The sequence below is a fragment of the Monodelphis domestica genome, chromosome 4 (assembly GCF_027887165.1).
Source record: "Monodelphis domestica isolate mMonDom1 chromosome 4, mMonDom1.pri, whole genome shotgun sequence".
Lineage (NCBI taxonomy): Eukaryota > Metazoa > Chordata > Mammalia > Didelphimorphia > Didelphidae > Monodelphis > Monodelphis domestica.
The window spans coordinates 339,173,522-339,198,345 of NC_077230.1; the positions used below are offsets into that span (position 1 = coordinate 339,173,522).

Sequence of the window (24,824 nt, forward strand, 5' to 3'; positions counted from 1 at the left end):
TCCTAGAGCCCCTTCCTGCTCTGAAAGTTGATGACCCTTCCCAGTACTCCAGATAACATCCTTATCCCGTTCTCTTCCAGCCAAGCCCACTCCTCTGGACTTGAGAAACAACACAGTCATCGATGAGCTTCCTTTTAAGTCCCCAGTCACCAAGTCTTGGTCTAGAGCGATGTAAGTGAGCTGTGGCTCAGGGGCCTGAGGAGGAGGAAAGGGAAGGAAGCTGGGAGATCTGGGTTCTGTCCTGGTTCTGTCCATGACGTTTCTGTTGTCTCAGTGTTTTCATTTGCTAAAAGGGAAAACAAGGAAGTCTGGGCTGCACTGGGGGTCCGTCTAAATCATGAACGTGAAATCACTTTGGGCACAATTTGAGGATGAATGAAATTCAAGGGTCTGTGTGTGTGGCCTCCCATTGTCAATGAATGGGCTTTGGCAGCTTCACCCCTATTTTGGAGTCAGTGATGATGACGATGATAATAATAGTTCACATGTATTATAGTATTTTACAATTCAAAAATGCTTTATTATAAGTTATTTCTTGGAACCAGAGTCTAACTGAATGTTAATGATTGTCTCTCAGTCATGGAACCAAAAAATAATGAATACAATACAAGGGGTTAGATGAGAAGCAAAGCATCACCAGCACTGATTCAGGAGAAGCTTTCTAACATCCTTCCTCACTCGAGTCTAAGACCACCAGAGTTTTAGTGAATCCTCATTTTGTGCCAAGTCCTGGACTAGACACTAAAGGGGTACAGAGTTATATGAAATGTCCCCTGCCCTCAAAGATCATACAGTCCATCGTGGGGGTGAGAGAGTGATAGATGCAAGGGGCAAGTCACTTCTTCCCCATCGCCTAGCCCTGACCACTCTTCTGTCTTGGAGCCAATACGCAATGCTGACTTTAAGACGGAAGATAAGAGTTTAAATTAAAAAAAAAAAAAGAATATCTTGAAGGACAAGGCTTCATCATTTGACACATCTAATCCATAAAAGTACGACTATTTTATTTCTTTCTTTCTATGAGAAGTCTTTAAAATGCTGATAACAAAACTTTGTCTTTAGGATACTAATACAAAAGATATAGGAGGGGGAACTAGTTGACTCAGTGGATTGAGAGCCAGACTTAGAGGTGACTTCAGGAATAACCCTGGGCAAGTCACTCCATTGCCTAGCCTTTACAATCAATACACAGTATCGATTCTAAGACAGAAAGTTATGGTTAAAAAAAGATATAGGAAAAAATCGTGACATGTGAAGTAGAAATACCAAAGCCTTTTTGAGTCTCAAGGATTTTTATAAAGCATCATTTGACACTTTTTGGCTTTCTAGTATTTATTCCCTGTGTGTCTTCCTCTTTCCACAAACAGTCACACCTTCAATACTAGCTCTTCCCAGTCCTGCCGCCCCGTCTCCACCCAAAGCATCACCAGCACCGATTCAGGAGACAGTGAGGAGAATTACGTCCCCATGGTAAGCACTGCTGGGAAGACCCAGGATGAGTGGGGGGTAGGGAAGAGGCCCATTAAGTTTATCAAGGCATAGAGGCTGATCTGGATGTCCTGTGTGGGTGCCATGATGCTGGGCATCTAAGCCTAGTCCATGCTTGACAAAGATGCCAACGATCTGACCGGTCAAGCTTTCACCAGATTTTTAGTGAATCCTCATTTTGTGCCAGGTCCTAGGCTAGGCACTAAAGGGGTACAGAGTTACATGAAATGTCTCCTGCCCTCAAAGATCTTACAGTCCATGGTGGGGGTGAGAGTGATAGATGCACACAAATAATTTTTATTTTCAATAAACTTCACAAGTGGGGAGAATTTGGATGAGACCTGGGGGATGGTTAGTATTTTTAAAAGGAGGAAATAACCTACATCTCTCTTGAGATCTTCTCCAGAAGGAGAATTAGGATCCTAGGCCTGGAAAGTATCTTCCCTCCTAGGACCAATGAGCAGTCTGGCCTAGATGGCCTTCCAAAGTCCCTTCCAATTCTGCCATTCTAAGTACTTTTGAAGTACTTTTATGAAGGTACTTTTCATTTCTAACATTCTCTGTTCCAAGGTCCTTTCCATCTCAAACTGCTTTGTAAAACACTATAAAAATCCTAGTTACTGTTTATTATTGTTCACATGCCATCTGGTCACCTGCTGGGTTGATAGAAGACCAGACGGCCTTCAAGGTCCCTTCTAGCGCTGTTGTTCTGTGTTCTAAGCCTCTTTTCCTCTGTCATTCTATGTTCCAAGGTCCTTTCCAGCTCAGGGCAGTTATTCGGGAGCTGAAAGATCTGATGCATAATAGTAAATGGCAAGTGTATTAGAGTGGTATAAGCAAAGGGCCATGGAAGAGCCTTCCACCTCCAATAATTCTGAGATCCATGACCTCATGGGGGCCAGGGGTTTCTTTCCTCCTCACCTTAGCTGGCAGTTTAATGAGTTGCTGAGCCAAAAAGATGATCCAGAGATGATTTTCTCCCAGCTTTGCTCTGCTGGTCCTTAGATAATGGAGCCTGCCAGAACTTATGCTCCATCAAAAGAGTCTTCCAGAGCCCAGGGAGTCCCTGCCTGCCACCGTGTGGCATGGCAGGAGTAACTGGGTAGAGGTCCACCTGTGTCCTGGCCCAGAGAGAGGCATGAGCTTCCATGGCAATGGAAGCCACCAGATGCAGCCATGGAGTAGTAGAAAGAAAGCCAGCCTCAGAGAGGGGTTCAGATTCCACCTATGATTCACCATAGCTGTGTGACCCTGTGGGAGCTCCATGGATGTTTAAATTTAATTTTCTTAGACTGAACTGATTCACAAAAGATCTGTTGTTGTTGTTTTTTCTGCAAACTAAACAATTGATTCCCCCAACCATCTTTTCCTCTAATTTCTCCCCCTTTTGAGTACTTCCTGCTCCTCTCCATTTCCATTTGCTTAAAGGTCAAGGAGTTGATCCTCAGGGGATTTGAGGGTGGGGAGAGGGATGGAGAACTCCCTGCTTGTTGACACCATCTCTTCCACCCTTGTCCCCTGGTGACAGCAAAATCCTGTGTCAGCATCACCAGTTCCCAGTGGCACGAACAGCCCTGCTCCCAAGAAAAGTACAGGCAGCGTGGACTACTTAGCCTTGGATTTCCAGCCAAGCTCACCCAGCCCTCACCGAAAGGTACTGAGAGGGAAAGGGAGGGTCGGGGTCTCAGGGACTGGCTGGGCCGCCATGCTGGGTCACTGGGTACAGGGTAAGGGGCTGGTTAGGCCATCAGCAGATGGATCACTCAGGATGCCAGGGTTCAAACAAACCATCCATTTAATAAAAGTATAGTCAAATAGCCCTGGTAAAAGCTTGTCCTGTGCCATCTAAAAGAAGTTCTGGAAGATTATTTGGAGTCTCTCAGGAGCTCTCTGCCCACATCCTAAAAATTGATTTTATATTTTTCTTGCCCAAAGAACTCACAACTGGGGGTGACATTCATCCCACCTGCCCTGAGTCTGCATCATAACTTCCTGGCTGACAGCAGTCCTTGGGGATGAGGGTGGGAGGTTAGTTTATTCACGCCTCCCTAATTCCACCTGTGTCCTGGCCCAGAGAGAGGCATGAGCTTCCATGGCAATGGAAGCCAACAGATGCAGCCATGGAGTAGTAGAAAGAAAGCCAGCCTCAGAGAGGGGTTCAGATTCCACCTATGATTCACCATAGCTGTGTGACCCTGGGCAAGTCATTTAACTCTTCAGTGACCAAGGCAACTTTCCAAGACCCTAAGTTGCAGAGAAGATATTGACCCTGCACTGGTAGTTTCCTTCTTTCTTCATTAGGAGTTCTTTGCATCTCTGAAATAACTTGTAGAGTAGAGTGTATCTGCTCAGGAAAATAAGCGAGAAGCTTGTGCTTTTGGTGGAAGGACAAAGGCAAACCCCCGGGACTCATGCTGCCTCTGCTTTTGTTCCACAGCCATCCACATCATCCATCACATCAGATGAGAAAGTGGATTACGTGCAAGTGGATAAGGAAAAGACCCAGGCCTTGCAGAATACCATGCAGGAGTGGACAGACGTCCGGCAATCCTCAGAGCCCAGCAAGGGGGGCAAGCTGTGAAGGTCAAGGCAGGCCCTGGACCTGGGGAAGGGGATCTTCCTGTAGCCAACTTCTTCCTGCCTCCCCTTCTCCACTTCCTCCCTAGGGTTACTGGGCTGCTCCATGGGCCCAGCCTTCTAGACTCTCAGTAGTCTGAGGCCTCCCCATGGGGGAGGAAGTGTTTTACAGAGCTTCCCCATCCTGGGGCTGGGCAGGGCTCTCTTCCTCTGGCCTTTGGGCACCAGCTCAGGACCATTCCTTCGAGCAATGCTGAGAATGCCCAAAACCCACCTTTCCTGCCTTTCTCCCTTCCAAGCATTTGCTGAGAAGTCTCTGCAGCTGCCTCTACTCCCTAGCCCTGGGCATCCTCCTCTGAGCCAGGCTTGGCTGTCCTCCCTGGGATCCAGAACTCGGAGCCCCCAACTCACTCTGTGTCCCAGAGGCTCCTGCTCCCTCACTTCCAACCTCTCAGATTTCTGGCCCACTTCTCTCAGCCCTGAGCTCATGTGTTTTAAGAGCCTCTACCAGTCTCTCTCCATAGGTTTCAGCAAGGGAGCATAGTTCCCAATGGGGAGGAACAGGGCAGTCTTAGTTGGAGTTGGCTCTCTTGGTGATCTGTGTGGGTAACCCCTAGAAGCCACAGTGGTCAAGGACAGGTCCTGAGGCAAAGTGGGGACATCCCAGCACCAGGGATCAGGAGATGCCTCCCATCTGCAATGCCCCATTGTTTTCAGCTGCCCACGATGGAGTGAAACACAGTAGACCAAGAGGAACCAAGACCAGGATATTGAGCACTTGGGAGCTGTGGACATTGAACCTCTGGACACTGAAACTGTGGGCCTGGGCGCTTGATAAGTGTGCCCAGAGGGCCTTGCTGAGAGAGCACCTGCTGCTTAGCAGAAGGGATGCCCATAGACACCTTGGGGGCTAGAGTAAAAGATGTTCCTTTAGACTTTGGATGCTGGGATTCTGGGGGGATGGAGGGGATACCCTAGAGGAGAGACAAAGGTTTTTCCAAGCCAGGAAAGGGGAACCACAGGGCTTAGAGACACCTGGTGTTAGAGGGGAACTGGACTCCCACTGGAACATCGTCCACAGGAGGAACAATGTATGGAGGGACTGAGGCTGGTGAAATGTGTGAAGGCGGGAGGTAATAGAAGAGAAGGCTTTTGGAAGGTCAATGAAGAATCTAAATGATGCTTTATGGGAGTTTATCCGTGCAATGCACGTGGCTGAAACGTAGCTCAGAAGAGGGTAATGTCATGTGTCCAGGGGTAATGCACCTGTTGTGCATTTGTTGATATTGTGTGTGTGAGAGAGAAATTCATTGAGGAGAGGATGGAAGAAATGCAGCAAGGGAGAGGGATGGTGCTGAATGCGTGGGGAGAGGGCCAGTGAATGTCACGTGGAGAAGGGGAAATGTAGATAGGACTGATGTTGTGTACATTAGGGAGATGCCGTGTTTGTAGGACTAGTTCTGTACAGGTGGGCTCTGAGGTTTGGCTGGCCTCTCTTCCAGGGTCACCTTGGACGTCTTCCTTGGTCCCTACTCGGAGAAGGCACAAATCCTTAAAGCCAAGCCCAGATTTCATTTTTGGGGGCAAGAGGAGGGCACCAGTCTTTTGGAAGGGACAGGCACATGTCAAAGAATGGAAAACCTGAGGGACTAAGGATGCTGCACAGATGTACAGCATGCTCCAGGGACTGGGTTGGAAGGAGGCAGAGAAGACCCGTGTGGGCTGCCTCCCCATGGTAGGGCAGGTCCTAAGATTTGCCTGGTGGTATTGTTACTGGTCATTTCCATCGGACTTATAGCTGGAAGGGACCTTGGAGACTATCTAGTCCAATTTCCTCATTTCAAAGATGGGGAAACTGAGGCCTAGAGAACGTAAACATTTGGCTTGAGGTGGTGGTGGTGGTGGTGGTGGTGGTGGTGGTAGCAGTAGCAGTAGCAGTAGCAGTAGCAGTAGCAGTAGCAGTAGCAGTAGCAGCAGTAGTAGTAGTAGTAGTAGCAGTAGCAGTAGCAGCAGTAGTAGTAGTAGTAGTAGTAGTAGTAGTAGCAGCAGTAGGAGTAGTAGTAGTAGTAGTATTGAGACTCAAGCCCAATGCAGTCCTCTTCACTCTATCCCATGCTGCTGTCTCTTTCAAGACTCTAGAGGAGTAGCCCAATTGCTCCCAGACTTTTTCTGAACAGAAAGAATTATCTGTTCAACCTCACTTCTTCTCTCTCACTCCCTCAGCCCTCTTGGCCAGGAGATTAAGAAATGGGGAAAGCCCAAAACTCATCAAGGAAAAGGGTGGGAAAATAGGGGAGCATGACACCCCAAACCTCGGAGATGCCCAATACCAAGGGTACTAGCTAGTCTGGGACATACCTTCGAGGCTTAGGTCCTTAGATCAAGTAAACATCATCCTTCTGTGCCTCAGTTTCCCCATCATGAAAATGGGGTAATAGCAACCTACCTCATTGGACTAGGGTTGAAGCCGAAATGATTCTGGGTGGCCAAGTTATGGCCTATTACCTCTAGATTACTCCTTTCCCTCAATGAGGGGGACTCTTATAATGCCAGACTGGGAGCATTGAGGGAGCATCTTATAATGCCAGACTAGGGGCAAGGAAGGGCACCTTTCTTGCTTTTAGCTCATGAATTTTGTAAAAAATGAGAGAGACTGAGGAACCAGCCCCTTGGAGAAGAAAGCAGAATCTGCATCATGGGGGCAGCTAGGTGGCTCAGTGTATTAAAAGCCAGCCTTAGAGACTGGGTAAGGTCCTGTATTCAAATCTGGCCTCAGATACTTCCTAGCTGTGAGATCCTGGGCAAGTCACTTTACCTCAATTGCCTAGCCCTTCTCTTCTGGCTTGGAACCAGAATACAGTATTGATTCTAAGATGGAAGATAAGGGAGAAAGAAAGAAAAGAAGGAAAGAAGAAAGGAAGGAAGGAAAGAAAGGAAGGAAAGGAAGGAAGAAAGGAAGGAAGGAAGGAAGGAAGGAAGGAAGGAAGGAAGGAAGGAAGGAAGGAAGGAAGGAAGGAAGGAAGGAAGAAAAACTAATGCATCATAACACTAAGAAACAACAGCCAATTTTTTTCCCCTTTCCAAATCATTTTAACATGACAACAAAAAAAATGGCCAAGATGTTAGCCATTGATACCATGTTCTGGTGGCGGCTTGGCTCTGAACATAATAAAACATGGTGTCCTCTAAACCCTGCCTGGGACCTACTTTGAGAGTACCCTCAATGAGAAAACCAGGAAAACAGGGGAGTCAGAGTGGGTGGCCTGAGGCCCTTCTGGTTCTTCCATTTGGGGCCTGAGATTCTCCCAACCCTAACATTTTGTGTTAAAGGCATGGGTTCTCCTGGTGCTAAGGAGAGGGAAGCTAGCCAGGGACCAGAGACCAGTTGTTTCATCCATGCTGCACAGCAGGCAGTGTTCACACTCTCCTAGAAGCACCTGTTTTGACTCTAAGCACCAAAGAACAACAAAGAGCAGGAAGTCCCAAGGCCCTCAGCCTACCATGGGGAAGAACATTTTTCTTCCCACTCCCCACCCAAAAAAGCTAAGAGCTAAGGAACATCAGGAAACAGCTGGGGACAGTATTTTGCTTAGTTGGGCCCCAGCTGGGTTGGTGGCCCAAGAACCACTCAAATCTTGGCTTGGCAAATGAGTCTTCTTTCTTTCCTGATTTCAGCAACATTCCCACACCTGCCAGATTTGAAGCTCTAGAACTATAATTCGCCCACAAATACACAGAATGAGAGCCAGCGTTTGGTCTTTGGGTCTTGCTTGACAGAATGACGGACAAATGTTACTGTCCAGCTCAATGCCAGCTCAATAATTGGAGTTAGAAGAGGCCATTTTTTTTTTCCTGCAAAATAGTAGGGAAAGGGAGGCATCTTCCTTGCACCTGTCTCCCTAGGAGGTGTTGTTTGTAATGGAGTAATAGCTATATGTTTTGCAGCAGGGGAGGGTGTATATGTTAATGGAGAACCGTGGTCCTGAGCTGCCGATACACCAGTTACAGCCCCTGAAGGCCAAGACAGAGTAATGGAAAAATGGGCAAAGGGTGGGAGTCGAGGAACCACCCCCCCCTCCACCTACTCAGGGTGATGGAGAATAACAACGATCCCTCAAGCCTAGGCCAACAGAAGGAATAAAGGTCCTTTTCGCCCTCCGGTTGACTAGATGATCCTCTTAGCTCCTGTCCGGCTCTGCTGACATTCTTAGATTCTGCAACAAGCAGGAAGAACCCAAGAGATCTGGAAAGGCAGGAGGCCAAACTTCTGTCTTGGGGTGGGGATGAGGGGTAGTTGCAGAGAAATCTGCAAGCCTGCCCCACAAGGGAATACCCAGTGCTGTGCTCTTGTCTCTAATGTTGGTGTCTGTGTCTCGAAACTTAAAACCATTTCCTGGGTGCAAGGGGAAAGGGAGGGAGAGTAGTCTTTGTGGGAAACTCTCCCCCAAGTCCCCCTCCCAAAGGAGGAGAAATGGATTATCGTGCACTGTGTACCTGAGATGTTAACTGTTGAAAATGGACACGTTTCCTCAGATCGCTGTTGGTGGCCAGTGGCCTAAGTTATTAATTTATTCTTTTCCTTTAAAAGAAGATGAAGAAGCAGCCTTTGTAACATGTATTTATCCTGTAAGTAGGTCTTGAGGTTGGGAGTGGGAGGGGGCGGAGGGTGGGGATGGGTTTAACGTAGCTAATGTTTCTGATGTTGATGAAATATGGTACAGGCCCAGTGAAGGTGAATCCCCTTGTTAACTGCCATGGAGAGCAGGGCAAGAATAAAGGCGGAGAGAAATCTGATTCACCGAGTCTGTCTGTGTCTAATCAGAATGGTTGGATGGAGGAGCCAGTCGCCGCCACGGAATAACATTCACGACTCATATTTTTCTCATGCTTTAAGGTTCACACAAAGACCTTGGGAGGTAGGCAGTGCGAGTCTCATCTCCGTGGTTCAGAGAGAGATGAGGTGATTTGCTAGAAGACACACAACTAGGACATGAACCCACTCTAGTATTGCTGCCTAACATGTAGATCACAGGGTCATGGGCAGAGAGCTAGAAAGGGAACTTAAGAGGTCATCTGATCAACCCCCTCATTTTACAGATGAGGAAACGGAGGCCGAAAGAGGCTAAGTCACTCGGTCATGGTGGCAGAGCTGGGATTCGGACTCTTGGGTCCTGAGATTTAAACACAGTTTTATTTTTTACTGCATCCTATTTCCTGTCCAATGGACTATATACTCCCTGCCATCCAATGTGGTATATTCAGTTCAGAGTTGATAATTTCCATTCTTTAGATAGGGAACCTGAGGCTTATCAAAGTGACTTGACTGGTCACTGTGAGGCAGAAATGAACTTTGCAAAGCCAGCCCAGTGTATTTTCTATTCTGCAGATGGATGTTGGTCTAGGCTCCATCCCTGGCCAAAGCTTGGTTGTTACCATGCTGAATTCCTCTCCTTTATGGGAGATCTCTCAGATCTCCCATCTTCTCCTTTCTTTTCCTTATCTCCCTCCTTCTTCCTTCTCACTTTGTCTCAGTTCAACTGTGTGGAATCTCTCTGGATCGCTGTTAAGTAAGTCCTCATTACTATAATGATTTATGGCTTACAAGGTACTTTCCCCCCAAAAAAACAGTTGAAGTCGAGAATGCAAATGGTATCTCCATTTTACAGACAAAACTGAGACTCAGGGAAGAGGAGATAACATCCCACTGTCCCCACATGTCAGAGCCAGGAATTTTAACTCCAAGATGGCTCGTACTTGTCTTTCACTGAAGAGGGCTACCTGGGAGGCTGCCTCATCCTTGAACCCTCTGCTCCCCAGTATCTCCCCACCTCCCCCTGGGGACAGTCTATGGCCTGGCTTGGAGGCAGAAGAAAGAGGAGCTTCCACCTGGAAACCTTCCCAGGTTTAAATCCTTAGTATTTCCTCAGCTCCAGGGGATAAGGAAGAGGATGAAGACTAGCAATTATCCTGAGCCTCTGGACTGTTTATATATAGTCTGACAGGCCCAGGCCCCAGCCTGGGAGGGATTCCACCATTCCTTCTCGGATGGATTGTGGGGTGGGGGGAAGGGAAGGTTGAGAAGTGGATATATTTTGCCTCCTAATGATGGTTTTCATGGGGGGGGGGGGGCGGTGCGGTGTCAGAAGAGCATTGGGGTTTTGAGTCTGGCCCAAATGCCAGCTCCAGGTGGTCAGGCTGCAGGCTTCTTCCAGGCCACTCAAGAATGAGAAAGAGAAAGGAAAGTCATGGACCCAACAGATCTCAAAACTGGGCGCAAATGCAACTCCACTACTAGGGTGGAAGTGTAGCCTTGGAGAAGTTATTCCTGCTGAGCCCCTTTTCTCCTCAGTAAAAAGAAGGGCTTGGGCTAGTGGAGCCGGGAGGCCCCTTCCAGCTTTGACTCCTGTGAAGCTTGGAGACCACCTACTTCACCCTCAGAACCAACCAAGAACTTATTGATCATCTCAATAAGTGAAGCCTTCTCTGACCCCGGCCAAAACTCCCGCTAAAGCATCTGGACCCTCGGCTCCTTTTCTCTCCCTCCCACTAAACCGGTGTACATGTCCCACCTGCCTCCCCTTTCCATGGAACAGAAGCTGCTTGAGAGCAGGGACTTCTTAAAGCATCCTCGTCTCGAGCATAAGGTCCCCCCCACACACCTCGGACCTTTGGGCTTATTGAATGAGCCCGTTTCACCTTGGGACAGCACCCCTCCATAGTAAAGGGTACCTGCCTGGTGAGTCCACTTGGGAACAACAGCTGCCACACTGCATTGAAATCATGGCTTTATTCTTATGCATCACCGTCCTTGGGAAAGCAAAGCCAAAGATGGGGTTTTAGACAACCCGAGATTGGGAGCTGAGGGGGAGAGAATCCAAAGCTTGTCCTTGTCCCATCCAGAGAGGATGCCACCCTTTCCCCCAGGGCCTCTCCCTTCCCCTGTGGTTACTCTAGCTCTGAACCTTCCCCATTCACTTTTATCTCGAACAAGCCAACCAAAGGAAAGCTTCCTGGGCCTGAGGCCTCTCCACTAAAGCCCCCCTGGATGACATTTCTCGGGCTGCAGTGTGTTAGTCTGACGGGGTCCACTGTAAAGGGCTGAACCTCGCCGGTAATCTGTACACGTCTGACCCGAGTCCATTCGCTTCTTGGGCAACCTGGTGGGACAGACCTCACTACATTGGTGGCACCTGTTCAGCTTTATCCCTCGTGCGTCTCAGAACTCCCAAGCTCAAGCAATCCACCAGCCTCCGCCTCCTGGGTAGCAAGAGTGCCATGGCGTCCCCCAGAGCCCCTTACTACTCCACTAATGACTGATGGTGGCAGCTCAGGCTTTCCCCAGGACAACCCCCTGAGGCTGGGAGATAAGGCCACTGAGGACCAACGTCCCATATGGGCAAGACCCCCCGAGTCCCTGCATACAACATATGAGGCTGGTAATATAAAATGCCCCCCCCCTCCCCAATTAAAAAAAAAGACAAAAGATCGTCACGTGGACAAACATAGCAAGGCACCATAGCAAGCTGGTAGGGGCCGCTCCCAGATCAAGCCTTTCTGAGCCTCAGTTTCCTCATCTTTAAAAAGGGAATCAAATACACCACCAATCTCCCTAGGGTATTGTATGGATAAACTATGGGTTGCATGGTCTAGTGAAAAGAAGGCTGGGCCAGAGGATCTGGGTGTGAATTCCAGTCCTGCTCTTCCCTGGGAGAGTCACTCTCCTTTGGTGGCCTTGAGCTCATTTGTAAAAACAAGATTGGACTCTCGTAGGACCACAGTCACCTCCAGGGTCCCTTCCAGCTTTAACGTCCCCTGGCCTAATGGATGTGTAAACATTACAGAAACATAACCACCACATCCTGAACAGAACCGTTTGCTGGGTTACCGCTACTCTCACAGCTGCAAAACAGCTGCACCAGTCTCTTTCCTAGCAAAACAAACTGCAATCGTGGGTAAATGGGCCACATCAGGCCCAGGGGGAGTCTCCCCTGTCCTAGAGAAGGGCTACTGAGAGGAGTAGGCAAGGCCACTTGGGATTCCTGGTTCCATGATCCTGTGCATGCATCTAGCAAAAACTGGGGAAGAATCCTGGCTGCGATGTGAGCTTGAACAAGTTGTTTTCCTTCTTGGACCTCGGTTTCCACATTTGTAAAATACAGGGGTTAGAGTCGATGAGTTCTTTTCTAGCTCTCCATCTGATTGTTCTCTAATGATCCCCCGACTTGTCATGAGGCCATTCCTCGGAGGCCTGTGGAGTGAATAAGCCAGTGAAAATGAGTGATCTGTTGAGCATATGAGGAGAGAGGGGTTGAACCTTTATGGCGACACGGATCCCTTCCGCCATCTGGTGAATCCTCTAAGAAGATACTCCTCCCCCTTTCCCACAACCCATGCTTAAACTGAAGGAAAAGCTAAATTCAGTGTTGAATGCAAATAACGAGGTCATTTTCCCCCACCCAAGCTCACGGACACCCCAAGATCTCTCCGTGGAACCCTTGGTGGAGTGGGGTGGGGTAGGGGGCCTCAATCCCATGTACTGGAGGGAAAGAGAGGCTACGCTGACACCCGCGCTCGCCCTCCTCCGTCCTATGATCTCCCTGATTCTGGGAGGTCAGGGTGGCTGGTCAGGGGATGAGTGATGGGGAAGTCCAAGGGTGAAAGATAGAGAAGCAAATGCTGCGTGATGGCAGAACGTTAGAGCTGTGAAGGCCATTGATGGTCCCTTCTCCCCAGACCTGATCGGGTAATCCCGTAATCGAAGGTAACTTTCATAAACCAGGATCAGGGAAAGAAAGCACTTGTCTTTGACTGGTCATCCTACGGACGCGGTCAAAATAGCATTTCTGCTCTAGGACCCTGAAATAGCTGTTATTAGCCAGCCCAGAGCTTCAGTGAAACAGGAAGCATAGGCGTTTCTGTGGCATTGGAATGGATCTTATGTGGACTCGGCTTATATTCTCCGAGTCCAGTCCTGAAGGCTCAATTCCTTAAACTGACCAGAAGCCCACACTCCCACGGGCCCTAGGCTGGGCCGGAGCCATTAACCTCTGCTTCTACCCCTCCAAAAAAGGGTCGGGACCTCCTCCTTGGACGCTCTCGCCCCGGAAGGGGTAGCCACAGATTCTGAGAGCTTGAAGGGGCTTCAGAGGTCATCTAGTCCAACTTCTACCCGAATAGAAATCCCAACACGTGGTCATCTGCCTTTCGCCTGAATGTCTCCCTCAGGAGGAGCTCACTCCCCATGAAGATGGAGCCTGCTCAGGATGGGACAGCTCTGATGGTTAGGAATGAGCCGAAATCTGCCTCTCCTTCGCTTTGCCCCATTGTTCCTCATCCTGCCAGGAAGCTAGGCAGAGGAAGAACAGGTCTGCTTCCTGGATTGGAGGGTGGGACCCTGCTCCACTGGAGGCCTCAGGGCATGGGGAAACCTCTGAGCCTGCCCTGACTGTCCTAAGGAAAAGGGGGCCCGAGTTGGCCTTGCAAGGGAAGGGGTGTCACAGAGCAGGCTGGGGACCAGGAAGGGTGCATAGGGTAGGGGTCAAGACCCCTAGAAGACAAGTCTGTGGAAGGAGCTGCCACTGCCTCCAGCTGCAGGGTCACAGCCCCCCGGGGAGCCTTCATCATCCTCATCCTTGTCTTCGTCAAAGTCCCTCCCCCAAGGGGGAGATTTGGGGAGCGTGGAGATGTAGGCTGATCTGCTCCTGGCCTCCTTTTCTTGCTCCTGGAGACAGAGAGGGGCGAGAGAAAAACAGAAGCTCAGGATCAGGACTGGATGTCAAGGATGACCCCACAAGAAAAAGAAGTCGCCTAATTGTGACAATTGTGATTGTCAAGGAATTAGAATCATAACTAGAAGCTCTGGTGATGGGGCATAAGGCCTAAAAAGTGTCCTTGGGCGCGCAATCCAAAAATTAATGTATTTTTTTTGAAAATAACAAAGGAAATCATTAAGATGAAACCAGTTGGATGGAAAGGAGAATTAATAACTCCAGTGGCATTTCTACTGCTGGAGTGCATGTGTTTGATTTATGTATCCCTTAGATATCAGTGCCCTGGGACAAAGCTTTGGTCACCCCACCTTAGTTTTAGCTCTTCATAGAACTAGAGAACATTAATGCAGGGTGAGGTCTTAAAGATTATCTAGTTCAACCCCCACATTTTAAAACTTTTTAGAAGACCCAGTGAGGGGAAGTGATTGCTACTCGTGGTTGCACAGCTAGTTAATCCCAAGGCTAGGAACTGGCTCCAAGGAAAATAATTGTGGGATTTCGGGCAATCAGAGAATGGGAGGCACACAGTTACAGAAAGGGCATTTCATTAGAAACAAACAAACCTTTATCACGGAATCAATACCAAATATCAGTTCCAAGGTGGAAAAGGGGGGAGGCTCGATGGATAGACTCAGGTCTGGAGGCCCCGTTGCCTAGCCCTTTTCTGATTTTCTGCCTTGGAACTGATACACAGATTGATTATAAGACAAAAGGTAAGGGTTTGTTGTTACTTTTTGTTTTTTAAGAAGAATTGTAAGAGCAAAGCAACTGGGGTTAAGTGACTTGCCCAGGGTCATACAGCTGGGAAGTGTCTGAGGCCAGATTGAACCCAGGACCTCCCATCTCCAGGTTGGGCTCTCAATTCCCGGAGTCACCCAGTTAGCTAATGTTTCATCTTTTGAGATGGTCTCTAAAATACGAATGCCCTGATACCCCCCAGAACAGCTCTTAAGTTGTTGCAGAAAAAAAAACAAAACTCAAAATCAAAATAATAGAATTCATTCTAATTCCAGGTTGATCCAGCCCAGCTTTTCTGTCAGTCCTGACTTCTGTCCTTCCTGCCCGCAGGATTGGGGACACCATAGAGCAGCCTGGGGGCCAAGGAGAGTAGGCACTTCTGGTAACATCCTTAGCCACAAGATCCCAGCCCTATCCTCCATCTTCCAAGGGCCACCTCTTCCATGAAGCCCTCTTTGATGCCTTCCCTCTCCCCATGTCTTCACTCTCCTCCTTTTCTTTTGGTTTCTCCCATCCCCTTACCCTAACCCTGAGTCCAGCTGTATCAGATTAAAAAAAAAACAACAACAAAACTTTTTTCTTCCATCTTAATATCAGTTCTAAGACAGAAGAGTGATAAGGACTAAGCAATTGCAGTTATGTGACTTGCCCAGGGTCACACAGCTAGGAAGTATCTGAGCTCAAATTTGAACCCAGTACCTCTTGATGCTCTCTCTCCACTCAGGTACTTAGCTGCCCCCAGCAGTATCAGATTGAACATTTCTTGGACACAAGCCCTGTGTTGTCTATTTTTGCTGTGAGGTCATATAATGTGACCTCTTGTTTGGTCCAGAAAGTTCTTCCTAAAGATGTTTCCTGAGGAGGTGTGTCTGGTTCCAGTCAGTCCAAAGGTGTGATGGAAAGAGCCATGGATTTGGGGTCAAAAGATCGGGGATCAAATCCTGCTTAATCTGACTACCTGCCTGACCCTGATCAAGCCTTAGCTTCACAGGCCTCAGTTTCTTCCACAGTAAAATAAGGGAATTGGACTAGAAAAGGGACCTCTTTTGGGTCATAGACCCCACTCCCCACGGTAATTTGGTGAAGCCTCTGAACCGCATCTCAAAATGTTTTTAAAGGCAGAAAATAAATTAGATGGAGTTATAAAAGAAATCAATTATTTTAAAACATAGTCATCAATTTAAAAAAAGCAAGCTCATGGACCCCAGATTAAGAACCCACCAGCTCCAAAGTTCCTCCGATCTGGACTTGGGGCCCCAGATCTCACTTATTTGAATTCCTGGATTCTAAACCTATCGTCGTTGCAATGGTTCTCCACTGTCTAAAGGAAAAAGTCACAGACTCTGGCCTTCAGGGTCTTCCCAATCTAGCTCCAAGCTCCCTTTGAACACCATGTGAACCCTCCATGCCCTGTTCACGTGAGGCTTTTTCCTGCCTCTCTCTTGGCTTTTGCTCATACTGTCTCCGACCCTTTCCCTTACCTAGAGCGGTGAATTTTTCCCAGACTAAACTCCATCTGTCGAATAGCCTCGTTTCCTTCGAGGCCCATTTCATAGAAAACGTTGTCTTACTAGACAGGTGTGGACCCGCCTGAACACAGAGGGATGCTCCCTGACCAGTTCTTGGTCTCCCTGCAAAGGGAGTGGTAGAGAGAGCCGAGTCCAGTCGCCTCTCTGTATCTGTGCCCCGTGGCAAGGCGCTGTGCTGGGAGAAATGTTCTCTGAGTTGGTTCGTTTAATAGGACACCAAAAAGGTCTTGTGACGGAAGACCACCAAAGAGCGAGGATGCTGAAATCCAGAGGGCTCCGAAGCCCAGAAGCCTCCTGGTTTGAGTGGGAGCAGTGCCATGACCTGCTTCTATGACACCTCCCTCCACGCCTCCTTTCCATCGTGGAAACAAGAAGGGAAATGAATTCAGTGATCTCTGGGGTCTTGTTTCTGCTTTCTAACTGCTCTATGGTCTCGTCTAATATGGGGTTCTATGGCCCCTTCCAGTTCTGACATCTTATGTCCAAATGTGCTAAGGCTGAACGCTACAATCCTACCAGGGTTAACATTTTATGTTCTCTGTTCTAACCCAGCGCTCTAAAATCTCTTCTGCCTTGAACATGGTGTGACTCTAACTAGCTCCTTCCCCTAAAGGCATTCAATTTTGGGATTAGGTTTTTAAACCTTTACCTTCTATCTTAGAACCAATGCTGTGTATTGGTTCCAAGGCAGAAGAGTGGTAAGGGCTAGGCAACAGGGGTTAAGTGACTTGCCCAGGGTCACACAGCTGGGAAGTGTCTGAGGCCAGATTTGAACCTAGGACCTCCCATCTCTAGGTCTGGCTCTCAAAGCCACTGAGCCACCCAGCTGCCCCCCCACCTATTATTCTTTATTGATGTGATGTTGGGAAAGTCATTCAACCTCCCTAAACCTCTGTTTCCTCACCTATAAAATAAGAGATCCAACTAAAGTATTTCTTTTTTTAAAAATTCTTACCATCTCTCTTAGAATTGATACTAAGTACCAGTTCTAAGGCAGAAGAATATAAGGGGTAGACAAGGGGTTAAGGAACATGTCTAGGGTCACACAGCTTGAAAGTAACTGAGGTCAAATTTGAACCCAGGACCTCCCATCTCTAGGCCTGGCTCTCTATCCATTGAGCCACCCAGTTGCCCCCTGGAATTTTTTTTAATGGATTCAAATACACCATTTAGGGGTACACAACTGATGCATAAATCGAGGCACAAGTGTTTTCTGTGCAAGCTTCACTTCAAATACAAGCAATATAAGGTCAGGATAGCAAGGCAGTAGGAATGTCCTGAAGGACATAAATATGATTAGGACAATAATAGTTATAAGCTACTCCCAACTGGTTTACACAGGGCTTATCACCACCCTGGGAGGGAAGCAGAATAAATAATATTATTCCCATCTTACAGATAAGCACCCTAGAGCTCGGAGAGTAAAGAAAGAAGGTCCCCCCAATCAGTTTGACGGCCCCCCCAAAGAGTTTGGCAGGGCTTGCCGGGGAGCCTGCTCTGCTCACCTGCAGGTAAAGAATGTTGTCTTTAGATATGGCTTCAATCAAGTCTTTGTGCAGAGTTGGTTCACTGTGAGGTCTGGGTGACTTGGGTTCTGCTGCGAGCCCCTCTCTGGCTCTCTGCCTGTAGAACAGCACATAAGCTGTGTCTTTGGGAAAGAAGGAAGTGACATTGCTAACTGACTCGAAGGAGGAGAAGGAGACCCGGGTGTCATTGAACAAATACCACTGGCTCTCCGGGCCTGATAGCTTTTCAGCAGGCGAGAGTCCCGGGGACCCGGCTGGGTTGACTCTGGCTGTCGCTCCCTCGCGGGCATAGCAGTAGTAATGACCACTTTCTGAAGAGATGCCCGAGTGCACCACGACACTGCAAAGGTCATAGGCCGCACAGGCCTGGCCCTGGTCCTGCTGGGGGCAGCCACCCCCCACGGGAAGCCGAAGGAACAGGGGAATGGAGACGTTGTCCAGGATCTTCTTCCGACGCATGGTCCTTAGGTCGAAAGAGAAGCGCAGCAGGGTGAGGATGAGGTAGCGGGGTCCCTCACTCAGCTCCACCACCTTCTCTGCATCCTGCAACGAGGCACAGTGCTCACAGTGATAGCGATTCTCTGCTGTCAACGTCTCTGGAGACAGAAAGTAATTGAGAAGATCTGGGACGGAACGAGAGCCCTCAGGGCCACACATCTGCTCCCCACAGGCAACCCCCTGGTTCCCACCAGTCCTTGGGCCTAAGCAACCTTCCTCTGTCTTCTTTTTCTTCTCTCTTTCTTTCTCCTCTTCCTCTTTTTTCTCTTCTTTCTTTTCATCCACCCTTCCCCCCTCCTTTTTCTCCGTCTTTTCCTTTACTTCCTTCTCTTTCTCCTTTTTCTCCATTTCCTTTTCTTTCTTCTTCTCCAGCTTCTCTTCCCCCTCTTGTTTCACTTCTTTCTCTTCTTTCTCTTCCTTCATCTCCTTTTTCTCCATCTCCTTCTTTTCTTCCTTTCTCTCCACCTTCTCTTCCTCCTTTTTTTCTACTTCTTTCTTTTTTTCCTCTTCTTCCTTCTTCATTTCCTTTTTCTCCATCTCTTTCTCTTCCTCCTTTTTCTCTACTTCCTTCTTTCTCTCAACCTTCTCTTCCTCCTTTTGTTTCACTTCCTTCTGTTTTTCCATTTCCTTTCCTTCCTTCTTCACCTCTTTTTTCTCCATCTCCTTTTCTTCTTTCTTTTTTTCCACCTTGTCTTCCTCCTTTTGTTTCACTTCCTTCTCTTCCTTCTTTACCTCCTTTTTCTTCATCTCTTTTTCTTCCTCCTCCTTTTTCACTTCCTTCTTTTCTGCCTTCTTTCTCTCCACTTCCTTTTTATTCTCTACTTCCTTTTTCTCCAATTTTTCATACTTCTTTGGTGCCACTTTCTTTGTCTCTACCTCCTTCTCTTCCTTCATTTTCATGACCCCCTTCTTTTTCTCTATCTCCTTCTCTCCCTCCTTTTTCTCTACCTTTTCATCCTTCTTTTGTGCCACTTTCTTTTTCTCTATCATTTTCTCTTTTTCCTTTTTCTTTATCTTCTCTTCCTCCTTCTTTTGCTCCATTTCCTTCTTTTTCTCCAATTCCTTCTCTTCTTTCTTCTTTTTCTTAATTTCATTTTTCTCCATCTCTTTCTCTTTCTCCTCCTCTTTCTCTACCTCCTTTGGTTCTTCCTTCTTTTTCTCTACCTTTTCTTCCTTCTTTTTCTCCAACTTTTCTTCTTCCTTCTTTAGCATTAATTCCTTTTTTCCCTCTATTTCCTTCTCTTCTCCCTTCTTTTGTTCTGCTTCCTTGTTTTTCTCTATCCCCTGTTCCCCCTCCTTTTTCTCCACCTTTTCCTCTTCCTCCTTTTTCTCCACTTTCTCTTTCACCTTTTTCTCAACCTTCTCTTCTTTCTTCTGTTTCTCTACCTCCTCCTCTTTTCCCCTCTTTTCTCCTATATCTTTTTCTTCCTTCTTTTTCTCTTTTTTCTCTTCTTTTTGTTCCTCCACTTCTTCTTTCATCTTCTTTTGATCTCTCTCTTCATTTTCCTTTTCCTCCCTCTTTTCTCCCTCTATCTTCTCTTCCTCTTCCTGCTCCTTGTCCTTCTCTTCTTTCTCTTTCTTTTCCATCTTCTGAACCTTCTCTCCCATTCTCTCCTCCTTCTCTTCATCTTTTTCCTTTTTCCCATCTTTTTCCTCCTCTTCCTTATCATCCTCTAGTCTGCAGTTGCCTCTGAGCACCCCTGGCTCCTGGAATCCAAGGATCTCAATATTTACCAGTGGGGGAAGAGCATCCCCAGCAATACAGTGCTTTCTCTGTCTCCGGGACCCCTCACTCCCCATGGCCTGGGTCTTGGCTGGTGATGGGGTGCCTTGTACCCTGATATCTTCCACTGGCAGCATAACAGAACCCAGGCGACGGCGGCGGCGGTCAGGGGGTGGAAAGGCCAGTGAGAGGTCCGTGAATGCTTCCTCCCTGGTGGAAACATTGAGACAACGGAGACAACGGATTCGGGTCACAATCTTCCCACCAAACATTTTCTCTACAGCTGTTGGGCTTAGGTTTGGATGCTCATCTGATGGAGATGGTGTGCTGGACTGTTTGAGCTTCTGGCAAATCCTCTTCCCTGTTTTCTCCTCTTCATGCAATCTGCAGCAGGATTGGAGGGAGGAAGGAAAGGAGCAGAGAAGGAAGACAGATACCATCAGGACACTGTATCTGTACACATATATACATACATTTATGTATAAGCATGTATATATGTACAATACTGTATATAGGTTCCAAGTTGATAAATGTAGGACCTACTTCACAGGGTTGTTGTGATGAGTAAATCAGATGATTTAAGTGAAGCCTTTGCCAACTTTAAAGCATTATTGGGATAAGTGATTAGCAGCATTATGGCATCTTTCCCTCACTTGCCTTCTATTCAGGAAGGAGCCTATGTATGAGGCTAATTTCCTAGGCTTGGTTTCCCGTTTGGCCAACATTTGTTAACTGAGCCTTGGACTAACTATTGGGAGAGCTATTGAGATAAATCTATTTGAAAGCGTTCTCTTGCCTATACACTGGGGCTTCTCTCTGGTTCTGAAAGAGTTCCCTATCTCAGGAGGCTGTTCTAGGAACTTGGAATTTTGAAATTCAGGTTGTTTCCCCTGAACTAAGACCCTCCGGCCGCAGTGGGGGCCAGTCGCCTCTTTCTGTAACCGCTGGTCAGAGAGGAGTGCTCACCCACTCTCACCTCAGTCTACATGGCTACCATTGCTCTTTTCCTCTAGATAACATAACCCTCACTCCTTTTCTTTTCAGCATAAACTCCTTCCCCAGCTCAGAAAGAAGTTGTTGGGTTTTTTTCCTCAGAGAACTAGAGCACAATGGCAGCAGGCAACTCTTCTCACAAAGCTGGGATGGCACACTCCCTCTGGCCCCCTTACCGATCCAACAAATACTTCAGGTATTCAGAGCAGTCCTGCTGGGCACCAGGACTGAACCAGGGCGTCCAAGAAGCAGACAGGAAGCTCTCCGGGGAGACAGCGGGCCGCTGGCAGAAGGGAAAATAAAAGAAAGAAGGTGTGTGAAGCTGCATTTTTCCAACTCCCCATAATCCAGGGGACAATCTGTGCATTACCCAGGCCCTTTGCATCCCCTCTTTTCCTCTTAGCTATCTTTAGAAGAAAGTGTAGACTAGTGGAAAGAGCACTGAATTATTTAAAGTCAAAAGACTTAGTGTTTAAGTCCTGGCTTTGCCACTTGGACCCTGGCTGAACCAGTTTGCAGTCAGAGGACTTATGTACAAATCTAGCTTCTGCCACTTAATTCATATTGGGATTCTGGATAAGTGAGTTGGCCTCCTGGACCTCTATTTCCTCCTCTATAAGATGAGAGGGTTGGCCAAGATATCAAAGAAACAAAAAAAGGATATTACTTACCCAAAACATAAAATATTTATAGCGGCTCCTTATGTAGCAGCAAAAAGCTCAAACTAAGTGGGAAACTTTGGAGTATGAATACAATGTAACATTATTGTGACATAGGAAAGGAAAAAATTGAGAATTTAAGAGGAAGCTGGGAAGACTTCCATGGGTGAAATGAGTATAAGTAGGAGAATAACATATAATGATAACATCATAAAGAAAAACAACTTTTAAAGACCTAAGAAATCTGATTAATGCAACTATTATTCAGTCATTTGCAATTTTCCTGGCAGAGATAATGAAATGGTTTACCATTTCCTTCTCGAACGGCTCATTTTACAAGTGAGGAAACTGAGGCAAACAGGGTAACGTGACTTATCCAAGGTCACATAGCCAGGAAGTGTCTGACACCAGACTTGAACTCAAGAAGCTGAGTTTTTTTGACTCTAGACCTAGTGCTCTATCCACTGTACTACCTAGTTGCCAGATTAAAGCAATGATAAACCACAGGTGGTCAGAGAAAATGATGATGAAACATGATGCCCGCCTTCTACAAAATAGTTGATGGGTTTAAAATACAGAAGGATCTGTATGTTCTTGTATTTGGCCAACGACTAAATTTGTTTTGCTTAAATATTCATATTTGTCATGGGAATTTTCATTCCCTCTCACCCCACACCCTTAGGAGTGAGTAGGAGAGATATAGTCACCTGGCTGTGTTCGAGGAAGGCAAAAAGCCACTGCAACTTGGTCATCAGGGGCTGGGAATTGTCCTCGGGCAGATGCAGGACGCAGTGTCGAAAGCTCAAAGCAAACCAGAGACATACAAGTTAAGAGATCTCCAAACCAGGTCCTACCAGGTAGGAAGGACCAGACGTATGCCCTGGAGAAGAGAAGACTCAGGGGAGACGTGACAAATGTCATCAGGAATGTCCAGAACTGTCACATGAACAGATTTCAACTCTTTCTGCTTGGCCCCAGGTGCAGAACTCAGAGCAATGACCAAGTGGGAGCTGTACGGACGTAGATTTTGATTCTGGAGAACTTTCTAAGAAATAGAGCCGCGTGGTAGTAAGCTTTGGTCCCTGGAGGTGGTAGGACGTTGTAGAATGTTGGCATGGGAAAGGGCCCTCAGGCACCATTGCCCAGGCTAATGAGCTCATCTTACAGGAAAAAAACTAGAGGGGGGAGCAGTACTTAGATGGGGGGACCCCTTTTGGGGATGTTGGAGGAGAAGGATTGAACACAATGTCTTATAAGGTCTCTTCCAGCTCTGGGATTCTCTGATTAAGAGGACAGGATCTGGGAGGGAGCTGGAAGTGGACTTAAGAGATTGTATATCAAAACTCTTCATTTTGCAGAGAAGAAAGCTAAAGCTGCAGAGGGGAAGTGACTCAGCCAAGGCTGAAATTCAGCTCTTCAAACTCAAAAACACAATTGATGGGGGGGATTCTTTCCATTGCCTTCAAATGACAGAAATTCCGAAGGATCCAATTCCTTCAGATATTGAAAGAAAAGAACGCTTCAATTTAAGGCACCCAACTGGGCATAGTCAAAGGTAGGGTGCTTAAAAAAAAGAAGGAATCACCTCATTTAGGGTGCCCAGAGACCATGGATGCCTCAAAATGCTAAGTTGTTCAGAGGATACTATGTAAGGAGGTATAGTAAGTGCTAGACTGGGAGCTGGGACACCTGAGTCTTGGTAAGGCAACTTGGGTCAAGGAATTTTATTTTCTTTCTTTCTTTTTTTTTTGGTTAAACTCTTATTTCCCATCTTGGAATCAATTCTGTGTTTTGGTTCCAATGCAGAAGAGTGGTAAGGGCTAGGCAATGGGGGTTAAATGACTTGCTCAGGGTCACACAGCTGGGAAGTGTCTGAGGTGAGAATTGGACTCAGGACCTCACATCCTCAGGCCTGGCTCTCAATCCACTGAGGCACCTAGCTACCCCTGAAGGAATTTTCCCTTCCTGGATCTCAGTTTCTTCCTGCACAAAATAAAAGGATGGGAGTAGAAAATCATTAAGGTAGGGGTGCACTAGTAATTGTTTAACAACCAGCTCACAAAAACAACAACAACATGTATGCCCAACACAACTTAAGTTTAATCTGCATTATTAACATTTTCACCATTCCTTTTCTTAAGTCCAAATCAGCAACAAAACAACAAACCCAGCCTTGCTTTGCAGTGTTTGTTGATCTCTGAGGTATAAATGCTCACAATGAAAATTGAACAACAGGCTCTCAAGAGCTAATGTGAGTTGGCTCTAGCCTCAGGGACTTTTTAGTTTTGACATTCTATAACTGGACAGCTCCCAAGAGGGGATGCCCAGCCCTACTGCTGAGATCTCTCTGTAGCCTTTCAGCCCCCAGCCATCTCAAGGAGTTCTAGTTTGAAGGAGGTACGATATTTTCAAAAGCCTCCATTTAGAATTTTTAAAAATATGACCATATGTATACATAAATACATTTATATGCATATATCTACATCTGTGTGTATACATGTCAAATATCAGCAGTGTGGGGACGGGGCAGTATGGTATAATGCCAGTCAGCCTTGGAGGTAGGAAGACCGAGGCCCAAGCCCTTTCTCTGTCCTAAGTGAAGATTAATTATTGATCCTGCATTTTACATTTTATTTCACTCTGTGATTGATTCTACTCTATAACCATCATCTGTGGCCTGTGTAACCCACCTAAGACCCTCCTTTGTCTCTGAGTAAAGAAGCTCAAGAGTTCAGTAGTCCTCTTTCCTAGTTATTTTTATTATTTTTTTAAACCCTTACCTTCTGTCTTAAAATCAATACTGTGTATTGGTTCTAAGGTAGAAGAGCAGTCACAGCTAGGCAGAGGCCAAAATTTATTCTCCCTATTGATTACTTTTAGTAAAAAACAAAACAAAAAACTGAGCTAGAAAGATAACGATTCAAAACACTCCTAAAACACTTGAATTCTAAGGGAAAGCTAGCTTAGCACCACCTGCAAATCACTCTGCCAGGAAGCTTGTTCTCTCTCGTAACTTCAGCTCCTGAGAAAGTCCCCAATATCTGTGTGCTCTCCTCGAGATCTCATCTTTTCTGAGCCTCCTCTCTGCTGATTCAAGGTGGTCTTCTCCCATTCCCAAGAGCCAGTGTGTCCCCATTTCTGATCCACCGTTAACAACTTCGGGATGGGGCTGGATTCCATAAATCCACAAAAATTCCCCTAAGACAGGAAGAAGTGGCCCTCCTCCCATGTGTGTGTATCTGCCCACTTTCCTCAATGTAACCAAATGTCCTCACCCCCACAACATCACCAGCCCTACTGTATCATTTTTCAATTCAACGTTA

The 24,824-nt window shown here is 47.0% G+C and overlaps 2 protein-coding genes across 8 annotated transcripts in view; one reads left to right on the top strand and one right to left on the bottom strand.

Annotated features, from left to right (window-relative positions):
• GAB2 (GRB2 associated binding protein 2) overlaps positions 1-6,966 on the top strand; it is a 241,838-nt gene extending 234,872 nt beyond the window's left edge. Inside the window, exons 7-10 of the mRNA XM_001362752.3 lie at positions 81-171; positions 1,368-1,470; positions 3,017-3,142; positions 3,926-6,966. Coding sequence (XP_001362789.1) covers positions 81-171; positions 1,368-1,470; positions 3,017-3,142; positions 3,926-4,069 — 464 coding nt within the window. The 3' untranslated portion in view covers positions 4,070-6,966. The remainder of the gene's footprint in view (positions 1-80; positions 172-1,367; positions 1,471-3,016; positions 3,143-3,925) is intronic.
• Positions 6,967-10,837: 3,871 nt separating this feature from the next.
• Positions 10,838-24,824, bottom strand: part of USP35 (ubiquitin specific peptidase 35) — a 77,426-nt gene continuing 63,439 nt past the window's right edge. For 6 of the 7 annotated variants that reach the window (XM_056794918.1, XM_056794917.1, XM_056794915.1 and 3 more), the window contains 3 exons: positions 22,209-22,302; positions 21,019-21,125; positions 14,582-20,233 (listed from right to left, as the gene is read on the bottom strand). In XM_056794918.1, coding sequence (XP_056650896.1) covers positions 17,353-20,233; positions 21,019-21,125; positions 22,209-22,302 — 3,082 coding nt within the window. In that variant the 3' untranslated portion in view covers positions 14,582-17,352. Of the gene's footprint in view, positions 13,787-14,581; positions 20,234-21,018; positions 21,126-22,208; positions 22,303-24,824 lie in introns of those variants that run through there. The other variant, XM_056794920.1, reaches the window with a different exon arrangement.